The sequence below is a fragment of the Solea senegalensis genome, linkage group LG3 (genome assembly GCF_019176455.1).
Source record: "Solea senegalensis isolate Sse05_10M linkage group LG3, IFAPA_SoseM_1, whole genome shotgun sequence".
NCBI lineage: Eukaryota > Metazoa > Chordata > Actinopteri > Pleuronectiformes > Soleidae > Solea > Solea senegalensis.
The window spans coordinates 981,712-1,006,413 of NC_058023.1; the positions used below are offsets into that span (position 1 = coordinate 981,712).

The following is a 24,702-nucleotide window of genomic DNA, read 5'->3' on the forward strand; positions in this document are numbered from 1 at the left end:
CTCGTCACTTTGTGAGGAACAAAACCTCTGTTCGACGATATGATATATGATATAAAAAAGCTTTGAAAAAAGAGGAACCAGAGGGTGGTTCCTCAGGCACCCTGAAGCGCCGCCTGCAGGTGTCGCTCTGCGTGAAACCACCGAGGTCAACGTTCATCAGAGCGCGACAGGAAAAATGTGTTGAGAAGAAAGAGAAGGAGTAGAATTCCTGGACAGACGCCGTGGTGCGACTCAGGGTTCACCAGTCAGGGGTGAAGGGGTGAGGATGAAGGGGTGACTCAGTGGGGGGTCTTCCTCTTCCAAAGAGCCGGTGATTTAAAACACACACTTTGGTCTTTTGGTCTCAGGGCGTCAGAACCTTGAAGTCGTTAAAGTCCAGCAGCGATGAAAGGGATCAGAGGTTTGACGGCGAGGCTCGGGGCCTGGAACGCCGCTCGCCAGAACAGGATAAACACGCACACACTTTAACACATGGTTGAGAACCCACACACACACACACAGAGAAGCTGAGTCATGAAACGAAAGCCGATTTTTGAAGATCAAGAAAAAGAAAGAAAAGCAGCTCAGATTTGTTAGAAATCCTCACGACTGTCAGATGTTTTTAACCTCAAACACATCTGTCACATTTCTTATGGAAACAACGTGAAAGTCGCCCCCACCCCCCGACACCGACACCTGCACAGACAGATGTTCCTTCAACGAATAAAGAGGGAACAGTGCCGACCACCGAGCACAGAAATCCATTCAATTCCGACATAAACCACGTATCCGTCTACCGACCCGAGTGTATCTGGAACGTGACGTAATGCTCTTTTAACTGTTGTGGTAACATTAGGACACACACATGTACGTGTGTGTGTGTGTGTGTCATGGCTGCCTCAAAAGAAATTCAAAATCTAAGAAAAAACAGCCACTGATGTTTAAAAAAAGCAGAATTGTGTGTAAAGCTTTACGCCGACGATTCACTCGTTTATGTAAAAGAACCCAGAAAATGCTTTAAAAGGGCTTTTTTTCAGGGTTAAGACCTGGTTTTAGGGCAAGACTTGGGTTAAGGGTTAAGGTTAAAGTAGGGTTAAGGGGCTGGAGAATGTGTGATGTCCACGATGTGTCCTCACTAAGATAAAAAAACAAGTTTGTGTGTGTATGTTTAATCATCAGTCTGTGATGAGCGGGGGGAATTCCAGTCTCGCCAGTCTAATCCTCGGGTACATGCCTTCCGCTCGCTGCTCCTCACCCTGTCCTCACCCCCCTGCTCTTCCATGACTCACCCTGAACTTCTCCCTCCCTCTCTCGTTATTAATGCAGTTAGTTTTTAAATCAGGGTGATTTTATTTCTTCATAACTGTGATTGTTTCTCTTAATTTTGAACTTGACTTTGCGATGCTACATGGTTAGCTTCTTTATCAATAAAGGTGGTTGGGAATCAGATGCTAGCGATGCTAACCTGCTAGCATTTTGTTTGTTGTTCCCCCACTGATTCTAAAGCGAAGCTAAAAGAAATTTAGCTTAAAAACATTAATACTGGTAGCGACACTTTGATTCTCTGGTCCTGACCAACGAGGAGCTGGTACTAGTTAAGTTCTGGTTCTTGATAACCAGACCTGAGTAATTTAGGACTTTGAAACCAACATGATTTCATGAATGGACGACAGTGTTAATTGTGTGTTCATTTCGTGTACTGTGTGAACTTTGAGCAGCATCGGGTACAGACCTGTCAGGTCCAGGTCTATTGGGTCCAGACCTATCAGGTCCAGGCCTGTTGGGTCCAGGCCTGTCAGGTCCAGGCCCATCGGGTCCAGTCCTATTGTTCTAGGCCCATCTGGTCGAGGCCTGTCAGGTCCAGGTGTCACAGATCAGGCTCAGCCTCACCTTCACCTCAGGCCTGAGTCTGAAGTTAATCATAAAATATTTTATGATAGAAATGAGACGTTGAAGGATCCAGACAGAAGGAGTGGAGCACATATCTGTGACTCACTGACCTTAAAATAAGTGGATTAAATTCTGCTGCAGGGAGAGAGAGAGAGACACTGAGAGAGAGACACACAGAGAGAGAGACACTCTCTATATTTGATTGCTGTAAAATTGTCAGTGATTTTCTTTCCAACATAACTTTCACTTTCCATTATTTATTATTATTATTATTATTTTAAGAAATTACGTCACTGAGACACGCCGGTGAATCTCGTCTGTGATTGGACGCTGAAATCCTGAGGTTCTAGAGTAATGACACATGATCACATGATCACATGATGACAGGATTATATAATGACAGGACTGATATATGAGAAAAGTAACATGGTCACATGATCACATATTCACACGATGACAGGATGAAAGGATGACATGATCACAAGATGAAAGGATGACGATCACATGATGACATGATCATAGGATGAAAGGATGAAATGACATGACAGGATGACAGGATGACAACAAATAAACATGTGCGTGATGTCGCGACTCATTTAAAGACAAATCTGTAACTTTTGAGTAACTGAATTAGTGAATTAACTTTATTAAAAAATGAATGAATGAATGAATTTAAATTATTATTTAAAATATACGTAGAAATCTCAACTAAAGGGGAGAATTCGGTGTCACTGAGAAAGTCAGTGAAGCCCAGGTGTCGTTGACAGACGATTTCTATCGTAGATTTGTCGCAATAATGCGATGAATGGCAGACATTCTGGTCTGTTACCAGGTGCCAAAGAGAGCGACACGGAGCTTTAAAAAGGATAAAGTGCATGTTTGGGAAGAAAGGGAAGAGTAGAGAGGACGGATGAAAGTGAATGAGAGCGAGAGAGAGAGAGAGAGAGCTGCAGGTCTGGGCGTGAGAGCAGACTATTGAGCTGAACCAGACCAGAGGCTAATCTGGAGATCCAGGGCTTGTAAAAACACACACACACACACACAGATGTATTCAGGCGTGTGTGTGTGTGCGTGCGTGTGTTAATGACGCCCTCTTGTTCTGATAAAGATTTTAAACGTCCCGTGTTCACAGCTCAGTTGTTCGTCTCTAAAACTCAGCGTGTTCTCTTTCCCTCTGACCCGCGCGGGAATCAAACCCTCAACCTCTGCCTTGCGTCAGCGGCCTCTGAACTGCACAGGAAGTCCAAACAGGACAGCACAGTTAGTCTGCGGTTAACACCTGGTTTATGATGAGCGTGAACACACACACACACACACACACTGGAATGTGACACTCTTCAGTCTGCTAAGGATTCATGCTCAGTGAGCGCCCCCTGCTGCCGAGGACCAGCATGACACAAAACACTGATTTTACGATAAAGACATAGACGTCGTTGACATCAACTGATGTAGATTTTATGACACAGGTCTTTTGTAAAGTGGATAAAATCTGTTTGTCTGTACAGAAAAGTGCTGACTCGCCTTCTTCCCTCTCTCTGTTTCTCACACTCTGTCTCTCTCATCTGTGTCAACAAGCATGGGAAACATCCACCAGCAGCCTGGCACTCCCTCCATCCATCCCTCCTTCTATCCATCCCTCCTTCTATCCCTCCTCCCCCACACTTTTCTCCTTCTTCTCCAAACTTTGCTGAGAAAAAGCGAGGCGTGTTTTTTCTGCTAACGCGTTTGTTTGGGATTTGAAACAATGAAATAATCTGGTTTCAGGCGTGTTGTTGTCGCGCGCTGACCTTGGACCGTCACCAAACAAACCTCACGGTCAAAGACACGTTTCCTCCTCTGTGGGAAAACGCGCTCTCCTGCCATCTGCGATGATGGAGCGCCACCTCGTGGTTGAAAACGATGACACACACAGAGAATGGCATCTGGCATCATTTTTTGCACATTTATGTTTTCCATTTATAAAAGCTGCTGATGTTGAAGACTTTTTCTTGCCTTAAATATTCATAGTTTATAACGATTTAAAGACAGAGACGAGGATGGGAGGTGAAAATGATCCCCGGCGAGACTCAAATGTTCACAATTCAATGTGTTTTTCTGCTTCTCCAACTTTTATCATGATAATAATTGTTTATAATGACTGATTTGAACACCTTTTGTTATATTATTGTTACCGCCCCAGTCCCCAATTTGATATTTAATGTCAAAATGTAGTAAACGTGCGTTTCTGTCTTTGATCTGCAGGCCTGTAACGGATGTGCAGGATCTAAATGTGACTGCAGAGGAGTGAAAGGAGAGAAGGTAAGTTTCACACCAATATTATATTATAAGACAATTTTATATATATAATATATGATATTTGCATGATTTTAGACCTTGATGTGCTAAAAAACTCCTAAAATCTGAGTTTAAATGGAGACGGTCTCTCCCACACCAAACCTCATTGAGAAATCAGTGATTTTAGCACACGGGGACACAGGGGCTGCTGGTCTACTGCTGCCTCGTGTGGTCACTTTGTGTCACTGATTTAAATCCAAACAAAGGATTTTAAATGCAGAATTTTACAAAATAAGACGTTTGAACTTAGTGATGAAGGCAGCAGTGGATCAACAACTCCTTTGTGCTGTGATGTTAAAATCACTGTTTTTCTCTATGGGCTTTGGTGTGGGAGAGCCAATTTTTTTTTAGTTTATATTAATATTTGTGTCATGTGACTTGATGGTTTCGTGTGTCTGTGCATCATTCGCAGGGTGAACGGGGTTTCCCGGGTCTCACCGGACAACCAGGGGTGCCAGGTTTCCCCGGACCTGAGGGACCAATCGGAGGCAGAGGAGAGAAGGTGGGCGGAGCTAATCATCTAAAACAATTTCCGACTCTCGCCTGAATTTCACTGAAACAAACTATACTTAAAATATGTTCGCCCAAATACGTCGCTGTAATGATTTTAATCCCATTTTAACTATAATCTAATCTAATCTGATTTTGTGTCTGTGGTTTTTCAGGGCAGTGATGGACCTCAAGGACCTGGAGGTCCAAAAGGAATTAGAGTAAGTTTTATCACATTTGTCCCAATGTTGTTTGTAATGTCGTCACCTGACCAGCAGGTGTCTCTGTTTCCTCCATCTCTGACCTGTTCTCCTTTTTCTAACAGGGTCCTCCTGGATTACCAGGATTCCCAGGAACTCCAGGACTTCCTGTGAGTTTCTTTTTCTTTCCAACTTTTATCACCGATGTTTTTTCTTGTTGTTGTTGTTGTCGTTTACGTTAACTCACACGATTGTTTTCTGGGTGTCAGGGTCTGCCGGGTCAGGACGGACCTCCGGGCCCGAGAGGAGTGGCGGGCTGCAACGGGACAAAGGTAGACTCCGACGGAAACAAAGAAATGTGCCCGACGAGATGTTTGCTAACTTTTTAATAACAAAACGTTCTTGTTGTCAGGGTGAACGAGGTTTCCCCGGGGCAGGAGGAATTCCCGGAACGCCGGGATTATTGGTGAGTCGACCGCGGAAGTTTTCATTGCAAAACATCGGCAACAATTTCGGGATTTGATTTCTTCACTGAACGTTTGTTTTTGTCTTCTGTTCATCACAGGGTCCACCGGGTCTGCCCGGGCCAAAGGTAACGCACAGACACACAAACAGACACAAACAGACACACACAGACACACAAACACATAAAGATGTTTGTTAAGTCGTGCTTTCCATAACATATAACTCGTTCCGTTAGTAAAAAAAACATTTCAGGCGTGTTTTTTGGAAACGATAGTAAAACTAAACCCCCGCCCCTGGTCTGAGGCTGACACTGCCCAGTGCCTGATTTCAAAAACCTACAAAAAGTGCGTAGTTGATTCATATGGCTGTCTTGAATTAGCAATCAGAAAATAGTATTTCTTGTTGCAGGGTAAATACACAGGTTGCAGAATAGACACGCTGCGCTCTGGTTCGCACATCATCACCGCCACCAGTCACCAGCAGTGACTGGGGGGGGGGTACTTCTCCTGTGTATCCACTCCTGTGTATCCACTCTGACCCGCCCTATATTGGGGGTGTGGCCAGAGGAGGACAGTTGGTGACGTAGCACCGCGAAAGTGATGAAAGTCCGGGATGAGCCAGCCAAAACATTTTTGGAAACAAAGTTTGTTGCAATTTGCGAAACTCTTTTGTGACTCTAGAACTTTGTGTAACATTTTGTTTTTGATCTGACTTAAAATCAGTTGTAACTTTTAAAAACAACTAAACTGTTAAACCTGTTGTAAATTATGGAGATTAGACATGAAAACATTTACTCACAGAAGTCAGATGTCTTTTCTCTCGTCAAACCGTGTGGTGTTTGATTCGTCCACAGGGAGACCCAGGTGACATCATCTCCACCAATCGGTTTGGACAGAAAGGAGGAGTGGGATTACCGGGATTACCAGGAGCTCCTGTAAATTCATGTCAACATTTTAAAAACATTTCAACAATTTTTTTTTGATAATATAAAGCACATTAATAACATGTTGTTGACGTAAACAGGGATTACCAGGTCCTCCTGGATTACAAGGTCCAAGTGGTCCTCCAGGACCCACAGGATACGAGGTAAAACCACATCAGATGGTTTTATTTATTTATTTATTTAGTTTCAGCTGTAAAAACTGTGAGAAACTAAGTTTTTTGTGTTGTTTTTCCAGGGTCGTCCAGGTCCTCCTGGTTCTCCTGGACCTAAGGTCAGTTCATTTAAAATATTGGATTCACGTTCACTAATCGCACGTTCACTTTGTCTTTGGATAATTTTTGTTCGTGTTCATGTGTTCACACATATTCGTGCGTGAATGTTTGTTGTTTCCAGCTCAGCTCAGACTCAGTGTCACACTCAGACCCCTGAGTACAAAAAATGTCCCATTGCAAAAATACATGCAAACGGTCATTTTTCATCACTTCCATTAAAACATGATACGTACATTTTATTATATTAAGTGATAATTTGTGCTACTCTCCACCAGATGGCACCATAGAGAGAAAAATCATGTTATTTCCACTAGATGGCGCTGTCACAAATGTTGCTACACAAACATTTTTACTTTTCATGAAGTAAATTGAAATTTAAAATCTAAAAAATTCAAGTAGAATATAACGTATATTTTCTTTTACAACTTGCTTTTAACAAGTACATTTGTTGTGCTTAGTGTCACGAGTGTGACACATAATAAATGAAATAATGGAACATCATGAAGTGAACATGTTAGAAATAATTTAAATTCACTAAATGCACTAATAATTCCATCACAGTCACTGATTTTGTTTCCAGTCAGTTTCATTAAAGAAAAATCATCAGAAATGTTGACAAACATTTGTTCTTTTTATCATTTGGACCATAAAAAAATTTTGTCTTTGCAGGGAAACATGGGTTTGAACTTCCAAGGACCCAAAGGAGATAAGGTTCAGTGACAAGTCCAACAAACGCCGTCCGTCCTTAACCCTCTGTTTATCTCTGTGTTCCTTCAAGCTGATTTTGTTTGTGTGTTGTTGTTTGTGTGTGAGCACAGGGTGAACAGGGTTTACCGGGACCTCCTGGTCCTCCAGGTCAGGTGGGAGAGCAGCAGCGACCGCCAGTGCACGTGATTCAGAGAGGAGACAAGGTTAAGAGTTTGTTGATTCACAGGATTGTAATTTCACAGGAAATTACAGATAAAATGAATATGAAGTAACAAAAACGATCAAAAACCCAAACGAGACGCAAAACTAAGAAATATCAACCAAAACAAATTTAATATAACAACGAAGGAATGTCACAAATTCACCAACATGATTTACTTTGATTATGTTTCTTCAAAAAAACATGTAACTTGATTCTTGTTGGAAATGCAGCAGTTTCACCACCAGAGGGCAGATGTAAAGCTCCACAATAAATTGAGACAATGTGTGGCGTTGGCCACAAGATGTCAGTAGAACACAAACATCTGTGTATTCACAAAATGTGAAATTTAAATGTGTATTTATTTATTTTTTTCCTGATATTTATTCAGTTTCTCGTCTCTCATGTCACAGATGTATGACATTTAAGTTTGACCTTTTTTCTCCTCACCTGCAGGGAGACCCTGGACCTCCAGGCCCCCGAGGTGATCCAGGTTTTCCGGGCGCTCCTGTGAGTATATAATAAAAACAAAAGAGTCAGTTTTCGATTAAATGTAGAAAAGTTCAGTGATGAGTGAGAGAAGATCCTGGTTTCACGCGTTGTCTTCTGGTTACAGGGTCCATCTGGTGGTCAGAAAGGAGAAAAGGGTGAACTGGGCGAAGCAGGAAAACGAGTGAGCACAATTATGTTTATGTTTATGACAACAAAAACATGGACTGCAGTGCAGCAGTTCCCTGACCTCACTTTTGAATCCTTGAACCCTGATGCGTCTCGCTCAATTACGTAGGGTGCAAATCAACAAAATGGACGCCCAAAATTCAAAATGGCCGACTTCCTGTTGAGTTGTGGCCATGGTTGCGGGTGACTTTTTTGTTCGTCTTGGTCTATAACATCATCCCACCAAGTTTCGGGAAATTCGGTTGAACCCAATGCACGCTGAAGTCACAGGGCACTTCCTGTTTCGGGGCGGATGGTAGAAATTCACAGAGGGCTGCCGTATCCACGCCGCTTTGAGTCCGCAAAACCTTTTGACAACTTTTCAACTTAGATGTGTCTAGTTTCTTTTTTAGTTTGCTCATTTATCTTGGGTGCAAATCGCCAAAATGGACGCCAAAATTCGAAACTGCCAACTTTCTGTTGAGTTGAGGCCATGGTTACGGTCGACGTTTTTGTTCGCCCCTGCCATTCGTGGTTCAGGCCCTAAAAAAATGACCTCATAGCTGTTAAACTCACAAAGGTGGAAGTACAAAAGTAAAAAGTACTAAATATTATAAAACTGACTCGTTTTCACTGAGATTCTGAATTTAAACATTTTCTTTGCTCTCTTTTTTTTTTACAGGGAAAACCAGGCAAAGACGGCGACCCTGGTCCTCCAGGTTTCCCCGTGAGTTCTGTTGACATAGAAGAAGTTTTTTTTTTTTTGTTATTTAAATAATTTTTATTTAAACTTGTATAAAACACATGGTTGTCTTTCAGGGCGGCAAAGGAGACCAAGGTTCTCCAGGTGTTCCAGGCAGAGACGGAGAAAGAGTAGGTTCATATATGTATATATCATTCTCAAATTACATCCATTTAAAAATCAAACCCAATTAAATGTTTTTATTTTAGGGTCTAAAAGGAGATCGTGGATATCCAGGTCCACCAGGAGTGGTGAGTATTTATTTATTATTTATTTATTCATTCATTCATTCATTCATTCAAACAAAGAAAAACTGTAATGTAACTATGCAGCCATAAAAAATCCATTACATTAAAAACAAAACAAAAAGAATAATGAATTCTTAAAGAACTCATTCCCTCGTCCTAACAATGACAAAGTTAGTTAACTAACCATTTTCTGACTACTAGGTGGTGCCATTTCTGCGACAGATTGAGCCAAAAAATGTTAAATGTATTGTAGTGTATTTTGTACTAAGTTTTGTATAAATAATTCAAAATAAAAAAGACTGGTCAGAATTACACATTAAATGCAGTGTTTTGGTGGTGCACCCCATTCTTCTGACCACTAGATAGAGCCATTACTTCTTTTTTTTTTAAATATATATATATATATATATATATACATATATATATAAATATATATATATGTATGTATGTATTTTTTAGTGAATTTTATTTCCTAACTTAAAAATAGAGAATGTTTTTTGTGGACTTTTTTTTCTTTCTTTGCGTCCACAGGTGATCGGTGGTCAGACCGGAGGTCGCGTTGGTGATAAAGGTGAACCTGGTTTCCCGGGATCCCCCGGACTTAAAGGAGAACGAGGACCAGGAGGTAAACACAATAAAACAGAACCGCGGATTCTGACGCAAACTCGTCGACAAGTGACAAAAAACAACTGACGTTGAATTGTTTAAATTAAACGATAGCAAAGCTGTGAACCAGCCTAGAAGCTAGCATGGCTACTTTCAATAGGAAAGGTGAGCAAATGTTTGCTAACGAGCTAATGCTAAAAGACCACTTGTCTGTCAATTAATATTTCTGTGAATGACACATTCATTCATTCATTCAAATTGTCAAAAAACTGAATCTAAATGTATGTATTTTCCTTGTTCTTATAGAATATTTGGCATATTTAAACATTAATGACATTAAACCTGTTATGTTATGTGTTTTAATTGAGGTCATTTGTCCACAAAGTAAAGAAAAAATGTCTCCTTGTTGCCTTCCTGAGTTGAGTTTACTGACCTGCGACTTTATTAATTTACTGTAAATTAATATTTATTAGAAGTCATTTGGTCGATCTTAAAATAATTGTTAGCTGCAGCTCAAAACTCTACGACTTATCTAACAATGTTCTTTTAAACATGTAAAACTAATCAACACTTGACAGAAACAAGTTAACTTCACGCTAAACCATTTCCTCCCGCCCCTCTAAGGTTTAACTGGACCTCCCGGATCACCAGGACTCCCAGCCATCGGCGGCAGCGGTCAGCCTGGAACCCCTGGCTACCCCGGAGAGAGAGGTCAGAAGGGAGACACTGGCGACCCAGGCATCGCTCTGCCAGGACCACCGGGACGTCCAGGAACACCCGGTCCACAGGGTCAACAAGGACCTCCTGGACCTCCGGGCTTTTCCTCCGGACAGAACTGCGTCGGTGGAGAACCCGGACGCCCCGGTGTGCAGGGAGAGCGAGGTTACCCGGGAGAGAGGGGGCAGAAAGGTGAGAGACTGTGAAGATCTGGACTGAAATGTGAAATTCATGTTAACTGATGTTAATAAAATTTATGATAATAATAATAATAATAATAATAATGATGATGATGTTGTAGGTAATAAAGGCGACACCTGTGTCAACTGCTTTGGTGGAACCAGCCCAATTCCAGGACCACAAGGACCTGCTGGACCAGCCGGACTCCCCGGTAATTATCCAAAACTTTTGCATTTGAGTTCTATTTGCCAAACATGAATACGTTTGATGTATAGACCAGATATTTTGTTGAAATGTATGTAATGTAAGGAATTTGATAGTTAATATGTTCAGTTAGCTGGAACACAAGGAAGAACGGATTTTAACGGTTTAATAAAAAGACTTGTGTAATAAAATCTACGTCGGGTTAAGTCTACGATATCTACGTCACATTTTCACGTCTTTCTCTCACTGTTCGACAGACTTTTCCAACAGGAAACTGAAGTTTGTAAAGCAGGAAAACAACAGTTAAAAAAGAAAGTATTTTCTCTGATAAATAAAAATAAAATCACACATTTAATTCAGACCAGAAAAACTTCACCCGAATGAAACAAGAAAAACACAGTAAAGCGGTCAAACGCAGACGTCCAGGCCTAGATTATCTATTTAGATAAATAGAAGTGAAGAGATTTACGGGAAAGAAAAATCCTTACCGTCGAGGAACCCGGAGTGTAGCACTGGGAAAACCAATGAGCCAACGAGACACAGGTGAGAGAGACAAACACAGACAGGAAGTCACACCACAGCAGGCAATGAAGCAAAGTCCTTTCAAAATAAAATGGGAAACACAGGGAAAAAAGAAGATAATTACAGTTTTACAATCATGTGTAACCATTGTCTTTAGATTTACAGTATATTATTTAATTATCCTTTGTGACTGAATATGAAACTAACTCTGATCGTCAGGAATTCCCGGCAGCCCAGGAACCAAAGGAGACAGAGGATATCCGGGATCACCTGGTCCTCTCGGCCAACCTGTGAGTCACCTTATAAAACCGTTCATTTTAATGTTTCATTTCATGTTTTAACCTAATCATAAATTGTAAGTTTTATTTATGATAGAATTTTTTCCCTTTAAAGTGTCTCAATTACATAGTTTGTCCACCAGAGGGCACTGACATACATTACAATCCTTAAAAGCCTCTAAAGTAAAAAAAAAAAAGGATAATAAAAAAATCTTTTCTATATCCTTTTGGTTCCAGGGTTCCCCCGGTCCTCAAGGTTCTCCAGGGTTCCCAGGAGAGAAGGGAGACCCAGGAGATGCCATCACAGTCAGTGGTGTAAGGGGGGAAAAGGGTGACTCTGGTTTCCCTGGATCACCTGGTCTACCAGGTCTGGATGGTCGCCCTGGACGCGACGGACAGCCTGGACTTCCTGGGCCCAAAGGAACTCCTGTAGGTGGCTTTAACTCGCATGTGCAGAGGTAAAGATTCCACCATGGCTCAGTTCTTCACTACCTGTGACTGTGTTTGACAGGGATCGCTGCTGGTGAAAGGAGAACGAGGAGTCCCTGGTGAGTCAGGTGCTCCTGGTATTCCAGGGGACAGGGGTCCCCCAGGTTCCCCCGGCTTTGGACCTCCAGGGGCCTCAGGAGAGAAAGGTGTCCAGGGTGTCTCTGGAAGACCTGGAGCTCCTGGTTTTCCAGGTAAGAGGATCACTTTTGGTTTTATCAAATTTATCATGATAATCCATATGGCAAACTGATTTCCCCCTGATTCAAGGGCATTTGCTTAAAGAAGCCTCACCGGACATGGCCACCATTTTCTTGAGGAAAGTTCTATAGTTGTTACAGAATCATGCTGACTGATTTAGCTCAACCCATATCTCAAAATCTATAATAAAACAACAAGGGAAGAATGATCACTTTAGACCTGCTCAAAGATGTAAGTCAACAATTCATCCTCTTACCTCTGACTGCTGTTTCTCTCCATGCAGGTACTAAAGGTGAACCAGGCCTGACGGTGGCAGAGAAAGGATTACCAGGACCAAGAGGACTGGATGGCGAGCCTGGATTGCCCGGTTCACCAGGTTTACACTCCTCATCTAGGCCATACTCACATGAACAGCTAAGATAAGGTGTATCTGTATCTGATTGGTTTTGTTTATTCGATTCTTTATTCTCAGGTAGCCCAGGTTCACCAGGACAGCCTGGTTTTCCTGGTACACCAGGGGCAAAGGGTGACCCTGGACTCCCAGGCATTGGACTTCCTGGGCAACCGGGTACTAAAGGTCAGGACAATCACAGATTCTACCTTCTTACTTCTTGATCTGTTCAGCACTTCCTATGTCTATCTCCTCTGCCACACAAACTGTTATACTTAGCTTGTATCAATTTTTCTTCTTCTTGCCTTGTTGCCTTCACCTCATCCACATTCTTACCATTTCTCCTCCAGGATTCCCAGGTATTCCTGGACAGCCAGGATCTCCCGGTGGATCTGGTAGACCAGGAGTCGATGGACTCCCTGGCCAGCCTGGAATTCCTGGACCTAAGGTAGGCAGATAGAAGGACAGACAGAATATGTACTACTTTGATACCAATGGGGAATTAATTATGGAAACTCAGAAGGTAGATGATATCCATTTGGCTTCTTGTGAACATGTGTGTTTTTAATAGGGTGAGCCTGGCTTTGGACTTCCCGGCCCATCTGGTTTACCAGGAGTTCCTGGATCTAAAGGTTTCCCTGGACCAAAGGGAGATCCTGGTTACCCTGGCGGCCCTGGTTCACCTGGAAGATCTGGACTAGATGGTGGACCAGGATCAAAAGGTATTCTGTCATTCTGGAACTGATGTAATGGGGTTGAATTGGGACCAAAAAAGACAAGTCTCAATGTTCTTTTCTTAGGTGAACCTGGTACTCCTGGCATCCCTGGAGCTCGTGGTCCACCTGGAAGCCCCTCCATTGGTTCGTTGGGTACACCAGGCGCTCCTGGACCTCCAGGCCCAGTAGGACCACCAGGTAAGATGCATAGGATTAGATAAGAGTACATTTCCCTAACACAGAACAACACCTCATGTAATTACTGATACCGACCACTTTATCTTCATTAGGGGAAAGTTTGGAAGCGGAACATGTTAGCAAAGCATGAATACGCTAGCAGAGTTTGAAAACAGTTCAGCATCCAGAGGCTGAAGTCTTTTTGTAACGGTTACAGGTTACCCTGGATCAAATGGACAGAAGGGAGACCCAGGCCCTCCAGGTCTTGATATCCCAGGTTTGCCAGGAGAAAGAGGGACTCCTGGTATTCCTGGTTCTCCAGGACCTGGCGGAACCCCTGGACCTCCTGGGGGACCTGGACGGGATGGCCTGCCTGGACTGTCAGGTATAATATCTCTGTTAACCTTAATTATGTTGTATTAAGGGTGATTAGTTGACAAAATAAATACAAGTTAATATTACTTAAGTAACCATCTTATATCACTGACCTCTGGGAGATGTCAGAATAACGAGTCTGCTTGCAAAAATGTTTTCAAACATTTTGTCATTGCTAGATCTGTATGTGCTTATGTATCCACATAGCTTTGTAGCTAACGTTCTAAATGACCAATTACTTGGTTAGGTGGGCTGATTAGCTCGCTGATGGTGTATATTAGACTTGGTAGCCAGTTTGATGGTTATCTGAATGTCTTTAAGTGCTTCTTAGAGTCTTAGATTTATGGAATGACTAACCTTCTGCTAAAGCTAAGTGATATTTTGTTTTGTTTTTAATATCTGTCCATTACTTTTGCTAATGCTGTTTTTTCTGACTGGGTGCAGGTCAGAAAGGAGACATGGGTCCAATGGGATCTCCAGGACCATCTGGAGGACCAGGAGGCCCAGGAGGACCAGGGGGCCCTGGAAATAAGGGTATGAGAACCCTCACACTCCATATTTCTCACATAGTCTCCCACTGAGGAACCACAACATTATGGTTCTGATTTTCCACATCCTTCTTCTATAGGTGAACCTGGATTCCCAGGAAGAGACGGATCACCCGGTGGTCCTGGCCTTAAAGGAGAGAGGGGTGAGAATGGTGTTCAGGGACCTCCAGGTTTGTCTGTGACACCAGTGACCACAAAAGGTGACAAAGGAGACTCAGGACTACCAGGTAAAACTAAACCGACATCTTCAATTGATTTTGAATTTGTCTTAGGTTACCAAATAATATTTCATCATAATAATAATACTTCAAGATATAACACATACATGTGCTTGTGTGTGTGTTCTTCAGGGGCACCAGGTTTTCCAGGTCAGAAAGGCATCTCTGGTCTTCCTGGGGATCCTGGCCTGCCAGGATCAGATGGTCGCCCTGGACTCCCGGGACCATCAGGTATAGATCTGAATCTAACACATACTCAGTAATGCTAAGTGGTGTTTTGAAAAAGATCTATAATGTACCATATCCCTTGTTTTCAGGTCCTAAGGGAGATCCTGGTATACCAGGAAGCCCAGGCGGCCCTGGTGGACCAGGAGCAAAAGGCAGCATGGGAGAAATGGGATTTCCAGGTTGGTTTAAATGTCTCATAGCGCTTTATTTTTGTTCTCCAATTTAGTTGTTGGGGACTGAACTTATATTGTGTCTAACAATTTTGACATGGTTTTGATATGAGTTTAAATATTATGCCTTGATCATGTCTCAGGACCATCAGGGCAGAAGGGTCTACCAGGTCAACCAGGGAGGTCAGGGCCATCAGGACAACCAGGATCACCAGGTTTTCCTGGAGCCAAAGGTGAACCAGGGTCTGCTGGGGTTGGACCACCTGGAATAGCTGGACAAAAGGTACAGAAGTCGATCATTCAAAAAAAATGTGTACAGGTTCACACTTTACTCACGTCATGTTTCTGGATAGGGTGAGCCAGGCCAGCCAGGGTTCCCAGGAAGTCCAGGACTCAAGGGAGGTCCAGGATCATCTGGTCTCCCAGGTTTACCGGGAGGACCAGGTCCCAAAGGAGATCCTGGCCTCCCAGGATTCCAAGGTAGGTTCAGGTCTAGAGATGTTCACACATGATATTAAATGTCAGTGATTGACACATTGACCACCTTCTCTGTGTGTTTGCCTGTCAGGTTCTCCTGGTATCCCAGGTCCCAAGGGTCTCGATGGTGGACCAGGTGCACCAGGTCTCAATGGAGCTCCTGGTAGACCAGGAGAGTCTAGCCGACCAGGATCACCCGGTTTGCCAGGAGAGAAGGGTCAGGCAGGTCGTGACGGTATCCCAGGGCCTGCTGGAATCAAAGGAGAGCCAGGTGAGTCCAGTGAGCTTATAAAGAGGAAATAAATCATTTTACAGTTAATTTTTTTATTTGATTCATGTTACTTCTGTATCATTTCCTCTGCAGGGCTTCCTGGTTTTGGTGGTCCTGGTCCTTCTGGGCTTCCTGGGTTGCCAGGTGAGTTACAGCCCATTCTCTCTAATGATGCCTAGTACTTGCTCATTGTGTGAACTGTTGAGTTTCTCTGATCTCGATAACGTTGTCTATGTACAGAGCTTTGAGATAATCTATGTTGTGATTCGGCGCTATGCAAATAAGAATGAATTAAATTGGATTGAATTGTCCCTGTACCAAGAAAACAAATTGTACTCTCAATTTCTGTTCAGGTGCTAAGGGAGACCCAGGTCTTCCTGGTCCCTCTGGGAGTCCTGGTTTCCCTGGTCCTAAAGGAGATGCTGGCTTTCCTGGAAACCCAGGTTCTCCAGGAAACATCGGTCCTCCTGGGCCTCAAGGACTGGCTCTGCAGGGCCCTAAAGGACAATCAGGTCCCCCTGGACCACCTGGAAGAGCAGGTAAAGCACGCCAGCATCGTACTGTGTACTGTGAGAAAGTGCTGCCTGGTTTTCTAACAGACTCTGTTAGAAAACAAAGTGCCGGTTGGTGTTTTAAGTCTTACAGTAGTTACCCTAAAATGTAAAGGCCTTTCTTATTACAGTCACATCTGCCTGAGACGCAGAGATTCACCCTTCGTGAAAACATGGCTGCCAAATGAATCAGTTTCCTGTTGGAAAAATCTGTCTGACAGTGAGATAAAGACATGAACATGTCTGTAAGACATCGTAGACTTAAACTGATGTGGATTTTATGTCTTTGTTTTCCCGTCGGTCCACACTGGCGGCCATTTTGTTTTGGCAGAGCGTGAGCCTGTCTGGTGGTTCTCGGTGCAGGTGGGGCTCACAACTCAGAGACATTGTGGCGATTATGTGTGAGCACATCATACAACCACTCTTTAAAAAAATAAAATACGTGTGGAATTCATTTTTCCAGGAAAACCAGGCAGCAAATAGCAGAAACAGCACTTTTGTCACTTTTGTTGATTTGCATGTTAAAAATAGACGTACGTACACACACACACACACACATTGTATGCCTTCTCACAAGGAAATGTCGGGAGTCACTGACCATGCCCTCATCCATCCACCCGCCCTCACAACTCCTCACCCCCTCCACCCTCGTCCCTCCCTCCCCCTCATTTCACAGCAGAGGGAATCTGTAATCCATTCATTTCTCCACAGCTTTGATGCACTGTCACCGGTGTGTGTGTGTGTGTGTGTGTGTGTGAGACTCATGAGTGTGTGTGTTCACGTGTTGATGTCACGTGACGTCATTTTCCCAGAAATGTCGGTGTGAAACAGTCGAGCCTGAGACAAACTCACAGAACTCACACGTTTTTAATTTATGAATCTGTCTCGTTCTCTCCATCCACGCTCATGACCTTTGACCTTTCCTCCGTGAACTGCTGTTATTCTCAGCCCTCGTAAACGCAAACAAACATCACATGTGAGCGTTGTGTGTTTGTGTCAGGCTTGTTTCATTTTTTGTGGTGTTTTTTTTTGTTTGTTTATTTTTGTCACTACAATCAGTCGTCTGCACGTCACCGTCTGTCTCGACACACACAGACACACACAGACACACACAGAGCTGGAGCGAGTGGTCAGCGCTGATTGGCACCTGTAAACCTGCTCGTTTAAACCTCCCTATTGTTCATTTTGAGTCCGCGTGTTGAACAAAAGTCAAATATTCGGCCAGTTTTATTGCTCCATGTTTGGTCTCCACCACTGGCTAACAACACAAAATTGTTGTGTTTTTCTCAAATGCTGACCACACGATGGCGCTGTGTCGGGCACAAACAAAACACCCGAGTCACATTCGTGAGTGGAAGGTTAAAAAAAAAACAAAAAACAAAAAAACACTGATACTGATGATGTCAACATTTTAACTCCTGTTTCCTGTGGCTTGGCCTCACCCACACGTGGTGTGGCCCCGCCTCTTGGCGTGATGACATATGCGTCCGGCCTCCGCAGGTCCCTCAGGTCAGATGGACAAGTCCACATTCTTCTGCATGATTGTTTTGGTTTTTTTTCTAAACAGAAATGTTAAATTTCACTTCCTGGTTCTTGGGGAACACTTTTTTATTATTATTTTTAATCTTAATGTTAATCTGACACTTTATTCTCTCCCTTCCTTCTGCACTCTGATGTTTACGTAATCCACCTTTAACAAGTGAGCACCTTTCAAAAAATATAGATACAGTATAAATTTATTTTGTTTTATAATTAAAATTAAAAAAACTAAGTTTAACTCACCTGAGATTTTAAACCTGTCACCATTAGCATGAACACATGAACACATGAATCATACACAGAACTAACTCACCAGTGTTTTTAATTCTATGTCGTGTTTAAATTCAATCAAATAAGTTTAAAATATTATCAATAAAGTTTAACAGAGTTGACACTGAGGTCACGCGGTGAAAATATTTAATTGGAATTAAATTTTAATCATCATTTAGGACAATAAACTTTTAATGTATTGTATTTTTTTTATTCTTTAATGTGAAAATACTATGTTGAAAAATCTAATTTACACATAAACACAGATTTATGATCTTTAATGTAATTTGAATAATTTATATTGTATTATTATTGTAAATGTATACATTACTATGGTTTATTTTTTTCAACAAATTGTGTGTATTTAATGTATTTACTGAATTATATTCATTGTTACTTGTGTTTTTCCAGGTATGAAAACAAAATTCCACCATTTAAACAAGGTTTTATGCTTTGTTTTTATATAAAAACGTTGCATTTTTTGCAGGAAATAGATTGACTGTTAATCCCAAAGTTAATGTGGTGACTTTGTGCGACGTGACCTCAGTGGTTCAATCCTATTTTTGAGATTTAATTCACATTTTACTTCAGAAAAATATGTCAAATTATATGTAGTAAAATTATATTTACATCCCATAAACAGACGGATGAGAATGTTTTTCTTTCTTCTGTTTAAACATCGTCTTCTTGTTTTTTGCCTTCGCTTCGTCAACTTCCCCCCCCCCCACGATTCCGTTTTACTGTGGAATTCTGGGAATCCACAGGTCCTGCAGGTTAGACTCCAGTGGTTTGATGGTTTTTATGACTTTTGCTTGTCGGTGAACGAGCGTTTGTTTGTGTTTGTGTTGTAGACTTTTTCTTTCCTCGACAGGAAACAACGGATGCTTCACGTTTTCACAAATATATAAATCTGTTTATGAAGAGTTTCATTCTGAGTCTGTTTCACTTATTGACACTGATATTGGTCCTGATCATCGGCCATCACTTATCAATCCCTTTATTGGTACTAGTCCATATATTACAATACGTATATGACACTAAATAAAAGGATAAAAAGTTCTTCAGTTTACGGGTTTTTATGAGCTTTAGCTGTTTTTCTGTACGTAGTCAAACTTATATAAAATGTCTTCCACGTCTGAAAAACGGCTCAAGAAACGAATCATCAACAATATTTTTCTTTATTTTTAGAATGAAACTCTTCAAAAAAATGATTAAGTTTAAGATGTTTAAACAAGCTTTGTTTTGGTAGTTTGTTGTTATTGTATGTTTTGAAATGAAGTTAACCCTAACCCATGAAAACAAATGGAAATTAAACTGTTTCTAGTCAAACTTAAATATAGATATGATTGCTGAAAGTTTTCTCCTCTTTTATTCTGTAACTGACCTTTGATCCCTGTGGCATTTGCGTCTCAAGGTCCTCAGGGTCCTCAGGGTGCACGTGGACCAGCAGGAAGTGGCGGCATCAAGGGAGAGAAGGGTATTTCCGGCGCTCCAGGTCAGCCGGGCTTCCCGGGACAGAAGGGAGAGTTTGGTACTCCAGGATTCCCTGTAAGATTTCATTTTCCTTTACTGAGCTGAGTGTGCTGTGAGCGTCCCCTACTGCACCAAGAACCACTATGAGACAAGTCTACAATATCTTCAGAACATGTTCACATCTTTATCTAGGAAACCTTCTCTGTGCCATAGGCTGGTTCTCAGCAGCAGGGGGCGCTCATAGCACAGCTCAGTACTTCAACCAGAAACCTGAAATGTCTGCTCTGATGTAAAAATATGCTCCTGTTTCTCACCAGGGTCCTTCTGGTCTTCCTGGTAGTCCTGGTATAAAAGGAGACATTGGTCTGCCTGGTGTTCCTGGATTCCCCGGTTAGTCCACAATCCTGGACCAGCATCTCCTTAGTCCTCTCTTTGTGCCATAAATATTTTATCAATACATCATCAATTTCTTTCTTCTTTTTTACCAGGACCAAAGGGAGACTCAGGTCTCCCCGGTGGAAATGGTCTTCCGGGAGCACCTGGAGACGAGGGACAGCGTGGTGAGTGACCACACTGATCAAGTATGAAGTTTCACTTTACTTGATATCCATATTAAACATGAATTATTCCCCAATGTTACCTTTGACCTCTAGGCCTTCCTGGTGACCCTGGCATAGCTTCAGCTCCCATTGTTGTGAAGGGGGAGCAGGGACCTCCTGGTCCTCCAGGCCTGCTCGGTCCTCGTGGACCACCTGGTGCTTCTGGACGTGAAGGACTCCCAGGTGAGTCAACACAAAGTCTTTTACGGGACTTGAAAACAGACACCAAACAGTCAGGTTTTAATTTCAACATCATTCCTGCAGTAACACGCAGCTGACTCAAGGGGAAGCCCTTTGTACACTGCTGCTCATTTATAATCTCTTCCAAAATCCACCTGCCTAACCTGTTGGGGGAGCTCTAAATGTACAGTTTGTCATCTTTTTGATTCTTCTTGTGTTAGGTCAGCCTGGAAACCCTGGAGACCCTGGTCTGGAAGGTCCTCCAGGATTCAGCGGCCCACCTGGTAGGAAGGGAGATCCTGGACCCGCCGGTCAGCCCGGTACGTAGTTTTATGTTGTTGAAATTAGGGTCTTGCTGCCATCTGAAATTGCCGGCTGAAATTCACGGATTAATAAGAGTTACATAATTAGAAACATAAGCCTACAGTAGGTCCCATTTCAAATCTGTACTTCATATTGTCTCAGGTCAGCGTGGCTTCCCTGGTCCTCCTGGTTCAGATGGTCCTCAAGGATCTCCTGGTGTTCCAGGAACGGCCTCTGCAGCCCATGGATTCCTTGTCACCCGACATAGCCAGAGTCAGGAAGTTCCCTTCTGTCCTGATGGAACAAGCCCCATCTATGACGGATACTCCCTGCTGTACGTGCAGGGCAACGAGAGAGCTCATGGACAAGACCTTGGTATGAAAGGGCTTTAATAAATTCTTTGATAATTCCCGGGAACAGGTTGGGAGGATTTTTGAGATGGAAAAAAGTGGTTTTGAAGATGTATTTGACTTGGATCCATCCAAGGGTCGCAGCGATAGCAGCTCTAGGGGGCTCCAGACTTCCCTTTCCCTGGCCACATCATCCACCTGTGACTGTGGGATCCTCAGGTGCTCCCAGGCCAGTGAGGAGATATAATCTCTCCACTTAGTCATTGGTCTGCCCCAAATTCTCCTCCCAGTTGGGCATGCCAGGAATCCCTCCCTGCAGAGGTGCCCTGGTGGCATCTTATTAGGTATTTCATGCATAGGAGCAACCCAGAACCGAGCCCACCCTTCTGAGAAAACCCATTTTGGCTGCTTGTACCTGCGATCGAAGTTATTTCATAAATTTTGCCTAACGTCTCTCTCCGTCTTGTCCTTCAGGCACGGCGGGGAGTTGTTTGCGCAGGTTCACCACCATGCCCTTCATGTTCTGCAACATCAACAACGTCTGCAATTTCGCTTCCCGCAACGACTACTCCTACTGGCTGTCCACTCCTGAGCCCATGACAATGTCCATGGCCCCCATCACCGGAGAGGGTATCAAGCCTTACATCAGCAGGTAACAACAGGCCGATGGACGACGTACGGAGGGAGGGAGGGGCGGATGGTCGGACGAAGAACAAGATGTTTGGGATTCAATTTGACATATCTGTGTGTCCAGGTGTGCAGTGTGTGAAGCTCCCGCCATGGTGATCGCAGTCCACAGTCAGACCATCCAAATTCCTTCATGCCCGACACAATGGGATACTCTGTGGATAGGATACTCCTTCATGATGGTAGGCCATTTTGCATATTACCGTTAGCTGTTACCATAGCTTTGTTATATAATCCGACTATAATTAAGTTTGGTTAAAAACCAGGTCTACTGAGGTACAGGTTGACAGGTAAAAGGTCCAAACTCTTGAAAGACATCCAACAAAAACCAGTAACACAATCAGGACATGTCCAAAGAACTTCAAGACCATAAACTGTTATGTTTAGTACATAAACCTCTCTCGTCTTTTGACCTCAGCACACCAGTGCGGGAGCAGAGGGCTCCGGTCAGGCCCTGGCCTCCCCCGGCTCCTGCCTGGAGGAGTTCCGTAGCGCCCCCTTCATCGAGTGCCACGGCAGAGGGACGTGCAACTACTACGGCAACTCCTACTCCTTCTGGCTGGCGACTGTAGAACAATCTGAGATGTTCAGGTACGGAGGCACACGGCGCAGCGCTAATGTAGCAAAGGATTGTATTTCCACTGCCCCCTAGTGGCCTAAATTTCATTATGAATTCAGTGGCATTTCTTTGTGTTACTGTGGTAATTTCTTCTCTTGAGTATATATCAGTATTTCCATTTGTGTCATGTCTCTGAACTTGTTTTAACCTTTGACCTCTACAGGAAGCCTCAGTCGGAGACCCTGAAGGCAGGGAACCTACGAACCCGCGTCAGCCGCTGCGTGGTCTGCATGAAGAGGACGTAACGGCACCCGGTGATGAGCCCGCCCACTTTTCCCAGGGAGTCAAACATGATTGGACGACGAGGGAGACAAGTAGTAGTAGTAGTAGTAGGAGGGGGGAGGGTGGTGGTGTTGGTCGCCACGGCGACAAGGTGGAATTCCAATGGTGCATTGTCTTCCGAAAGAGGAAAACAAAAACAAAAAAAACAACCTTTGACTTTAACAATGGTGCTACTGTGCGACACAGCTTAAAAAAACCTGATGCAAAACAAATCTTAACATTCAGCCTTTGTCTTTCTTAAGAAGTACCTCAGAAATTATAATATAAATATATATCTATCTTCACTTAAAGGTGCCATGACGGACGTGTGACAGCAAAAGTGCTTCTTTTCCCCCACTCTTTTCCCTTCTTTTTTTAGAGGATCATTCGTCGTTTTTCATGGGATGCAACGCTATCGGAATCCGATAAAACCCCCGGTACGATATTTGCCACAGTACTGCGATCGTGATTGAGATGCGTGAAGCAGCCGGCGAAGTCAAAGCTCCACTGTGTAAGAGTTAGCGACATCTAGTGGTGAGACTGCAGACTGCAATAAATTCACCCCTTCTTCTTTATCTTTTTGAGAACTACGGTGGCTTTCACAGACATATGTCGGCACAAACTGGTGGCCTCCGTAAACCGAGGCCCACACCCTACGAGAACCAAACCACTTTTTATTTTGAAGCGCAATAATCGCGTCTAAATGTTACGCGGTTGGATTTTTGAATCATTTTCAAGCGGCGGAGTGCAAATGATTGTGGGTACTTCCTCCACTCTGCTTCACTACAGCTGATACGAAACACGCCATACGTTTTTTTTTGTTCTCAGGATATCGTGAAAATGACGATAACTTTTCATCCCGTTTTTAGTTGTTTTTTTTCTTTGTCGGTGCAACAAATGCGCGACTGTTTGTTCACTCACTCACTCACTCATTCACTCATTCATTCATTCACTCACCATTGCTGCATTTTTGTTCTGTTTTTTTTTTTCTTCGTGGAAAACGAGGACTGGATTGTTACCAAATCGGCACTTTGACTTCGGAACATCCAACGATGCGATGCACTGATGACGAACTTTTCCTTAACGAGACTCTCTCTCTCGCTCTTTCGATACCTGTGGTGGTACTAACTCTCCCGGCTTTAGCCCCGCCCCCTAACCCGCCCGCTTTCCTTTCCTTCATGTTTTTATTTTTTTATGTAAGTAAAAAATTGTGTATATTGTGTAAAACCCCTTCTGTTCTTAGCATGTTAGATTTTCGGGTCAGTACCAGCTTTTTTTTTTCTTTTAAATGCTCATTCATTCATTCATTCATTCACTCATTCACATGACTGCTTCACTCACACTCACCAGCTCATATTGTACAAAGTAAGGCTTTTATGAATGAAACAGTATTTTATATATAATAAATATATATTTGAAAAAAAAGAGGAGTAAAAGGTATATTTTTCGGGCTGTGATGGGCATTGTTTGCGTTTTTTAATCCGATGTCTCATCCTCGCATTTCACCGCCGAAATAAAAGCCACGTAACTACTGAGCATAGACGAGTTCCCTCAAACCCGACAGCCTTGTACGATATTAACAATCGCTTTCACCTGTTTTTGTATTCAATTTGTAGAATTATTCATATTAATATCGATAACAATAAAGATAAATATGGACGTGACATAAAAGTGGGATTTGCTTGTAGGCTTTTTTATGTGGATTATTAAGAAAAACATGTTTTGTTTTTGTTTGTTTGGAACATTTCCAGGTGCTGGGCTTCACTGTAAAACACCTGAGGGTTTGTGGGAGGAGTTTTACTTTTTACACCCCCAAAAAAACAAAATCCTTGAAAATCCACTTTTCACTTGAATTTATCTCCAAAATGGGTTCATGTGTTCACTCTGGATCATTTGAATCAGGTGTTAAAATGCTCCTGATGTACTGTACGTCTACAAGAGCTGCTTGTGGGGAGGGGAGGCGTGTGTGTGCTGGGGGA

General features: G+C 42.9%; 1 protein-coding gene across 2 annotated transcripts in view; it reads left to right on the forward strand.

Moving 5' to 3' along the window:
• col4a5 (collagen, type IV, alpha 5 (Alport syndrome)) overlaps positions 1–23,833 on the forward strand; it is a 34,537-nt gene extending 10,704 nt beyond the window's left edge. The window contains exons 2-51 of one of the 2 annotated variants that reach the window (XM_044020443.1): positions 4,111–4,167; positions 4,616–4,705; positions 4,869–4,913; positions 5,018–5,062; positions 5,162–5,224; positions 5,305–5,358; positions 5,458–5,484; positions 6,211–6,291; positions 6,381–6,443; positions 6,536–6,571; positions 7,242–7,283; positions 7,391–7,483; positions 7,936–7,989; positions 8,096–8,152; positions 8,819–8,863; positions 8,956–9,009; positions 9,088–9,129; positions 9,658–9,751; positions 10,357–10,641; positions 10,751–10,840; positions 11,575–11,645; positions 11,871–12,062; positions 12,145–12,313; positions 12,604–12,696; positions 12,793–12,897; positions 13,062–13,159; positions 13,283–13,433; positions 13,512–13,625; positions 13,822–13,989; positions 14,424–14,513; positions 14,608–14,754; positions 14,878–14,976; positions 15,063–15,152; positions 15,287–15,426; positions 15,497–15,623; positions 15,712–15,891; positions 15,985–16,035; positions 16,245–16,430; positions 17,943–17,951; positions 19,016–19,024; positions 19,666–19,799; positions 20,042–20,114; positions 20,213–20,284; positions 20,378–20,506; positions 20,725–20,823; positions 20,969–21,181; positions 21,631–21,808; positions 21,911–22,025; positions 22,262–22,434; positions 22,626–23,833. In XM_044020443.1, the coding sequence (XP_043876378.1) occupies positions 4,111–4,167; positions 4,616–4,705; positions 4,869–4,913; positions 5,018–5,062; positions 5,162–5,224; positions 5,305–5,358; positions 5,458–5,484; positions 6,211–6,291; positions 6,381–6,443; positions 6,536–6,571; positions 7,242–7,283; positions 7,391–7,483; positions 7,936–7,989; positions 8,096–8,152; positions 8,819–8,863; positions 8,956–9,009; positions 9,088–9,129; positions 9,658–9,751; positions 10,357–10,641; positions 10,751–10,840; positions 11,575–11,645; positions 11,871–12,062; positions 12,145–12,313; positions 12,604–12,696; positions 12,793–12,897; positions 13,062–13,159; positions 13,283–13,433; positions 13,512–13,625; positions 13,822–13,989; positions 14,424–14,513; positions 14,608–14,754; positions 14,878–14,976; positions 15,063–15,152; positions 15,287–15,426; positions 15,497–15,623; positions 15,712–15,891; positions 15,985–16,035; positions 16,245–16,430; positions 17,943–17,951; positions 19,016–19,024; positions 19,666–19,799; positions 20,042–20,114; positions 20,213–20,284; positions 20,378–20,506; positions 20,725–20,823; positions 20,969–21,181; positions 21,631–21,808; positions 21,911–22,025; positions 22,262–22,434; positions 22,626–22,707 (4,974 nt within the window). In that variant the 3' untranslated portion in view covers positions 22,708–23,833. The remainder of the gene's footprint in view (positions 1–4,110; positions 4,168–4,615; positions 4,706–4,868; positions 4,914–5,017; positions 5,063–5,161; positions 5,225–5,304; positions 5,359–5,457; positions 5,485–6,210; positions 6,292–6,380; positions 6,444–6,535; positions 6,572–7,241; positions 7,284–7,390; positions 7,484–7,935; positions 7,990–8,095; positions 8,153–8,818; positions 8,864–8,955; positions 9,010–9,087; positions 9,130–9,657; positions 9,752–10,356; positions 10,642–10,750; positions 10,841–11,574; positions 11,646–11,870; positions 12,063–12,144; positions 12,314–12,603; positions 12,697–12,792; positions 12,898–13,061; positions 13,160–13,282; positions 13,434–13,511; positions 13,626–13,821; positions 13,990–14,423; positions 14,514–14,607; positions 14,755–14,877; positions 14,977–15,062; positions 15,153–15,286; positions 15,427–15,496; positions 15,624–15,711; positions 15,892–15,984; positions 16,036–16,244; positions 16,431–17,942; positions 17,952–19,015; positions 19,025–19,665; positions 19,800–20,041; positions 20,115–20,212; positions 20,285–20,377; positions 20,507–20,724; positions 20,824–20,968; positions 21,182–21,630; positions 21,809–21,910; positions 22,026–22,261; positions 22,435–22,625) is intronic. The other variant, XM_044020444.1, reaches the window with a different exon arrangement.
• The last annotated feature ends 869 nt before the right edge of the window (positions 23,834–24,702 follow it).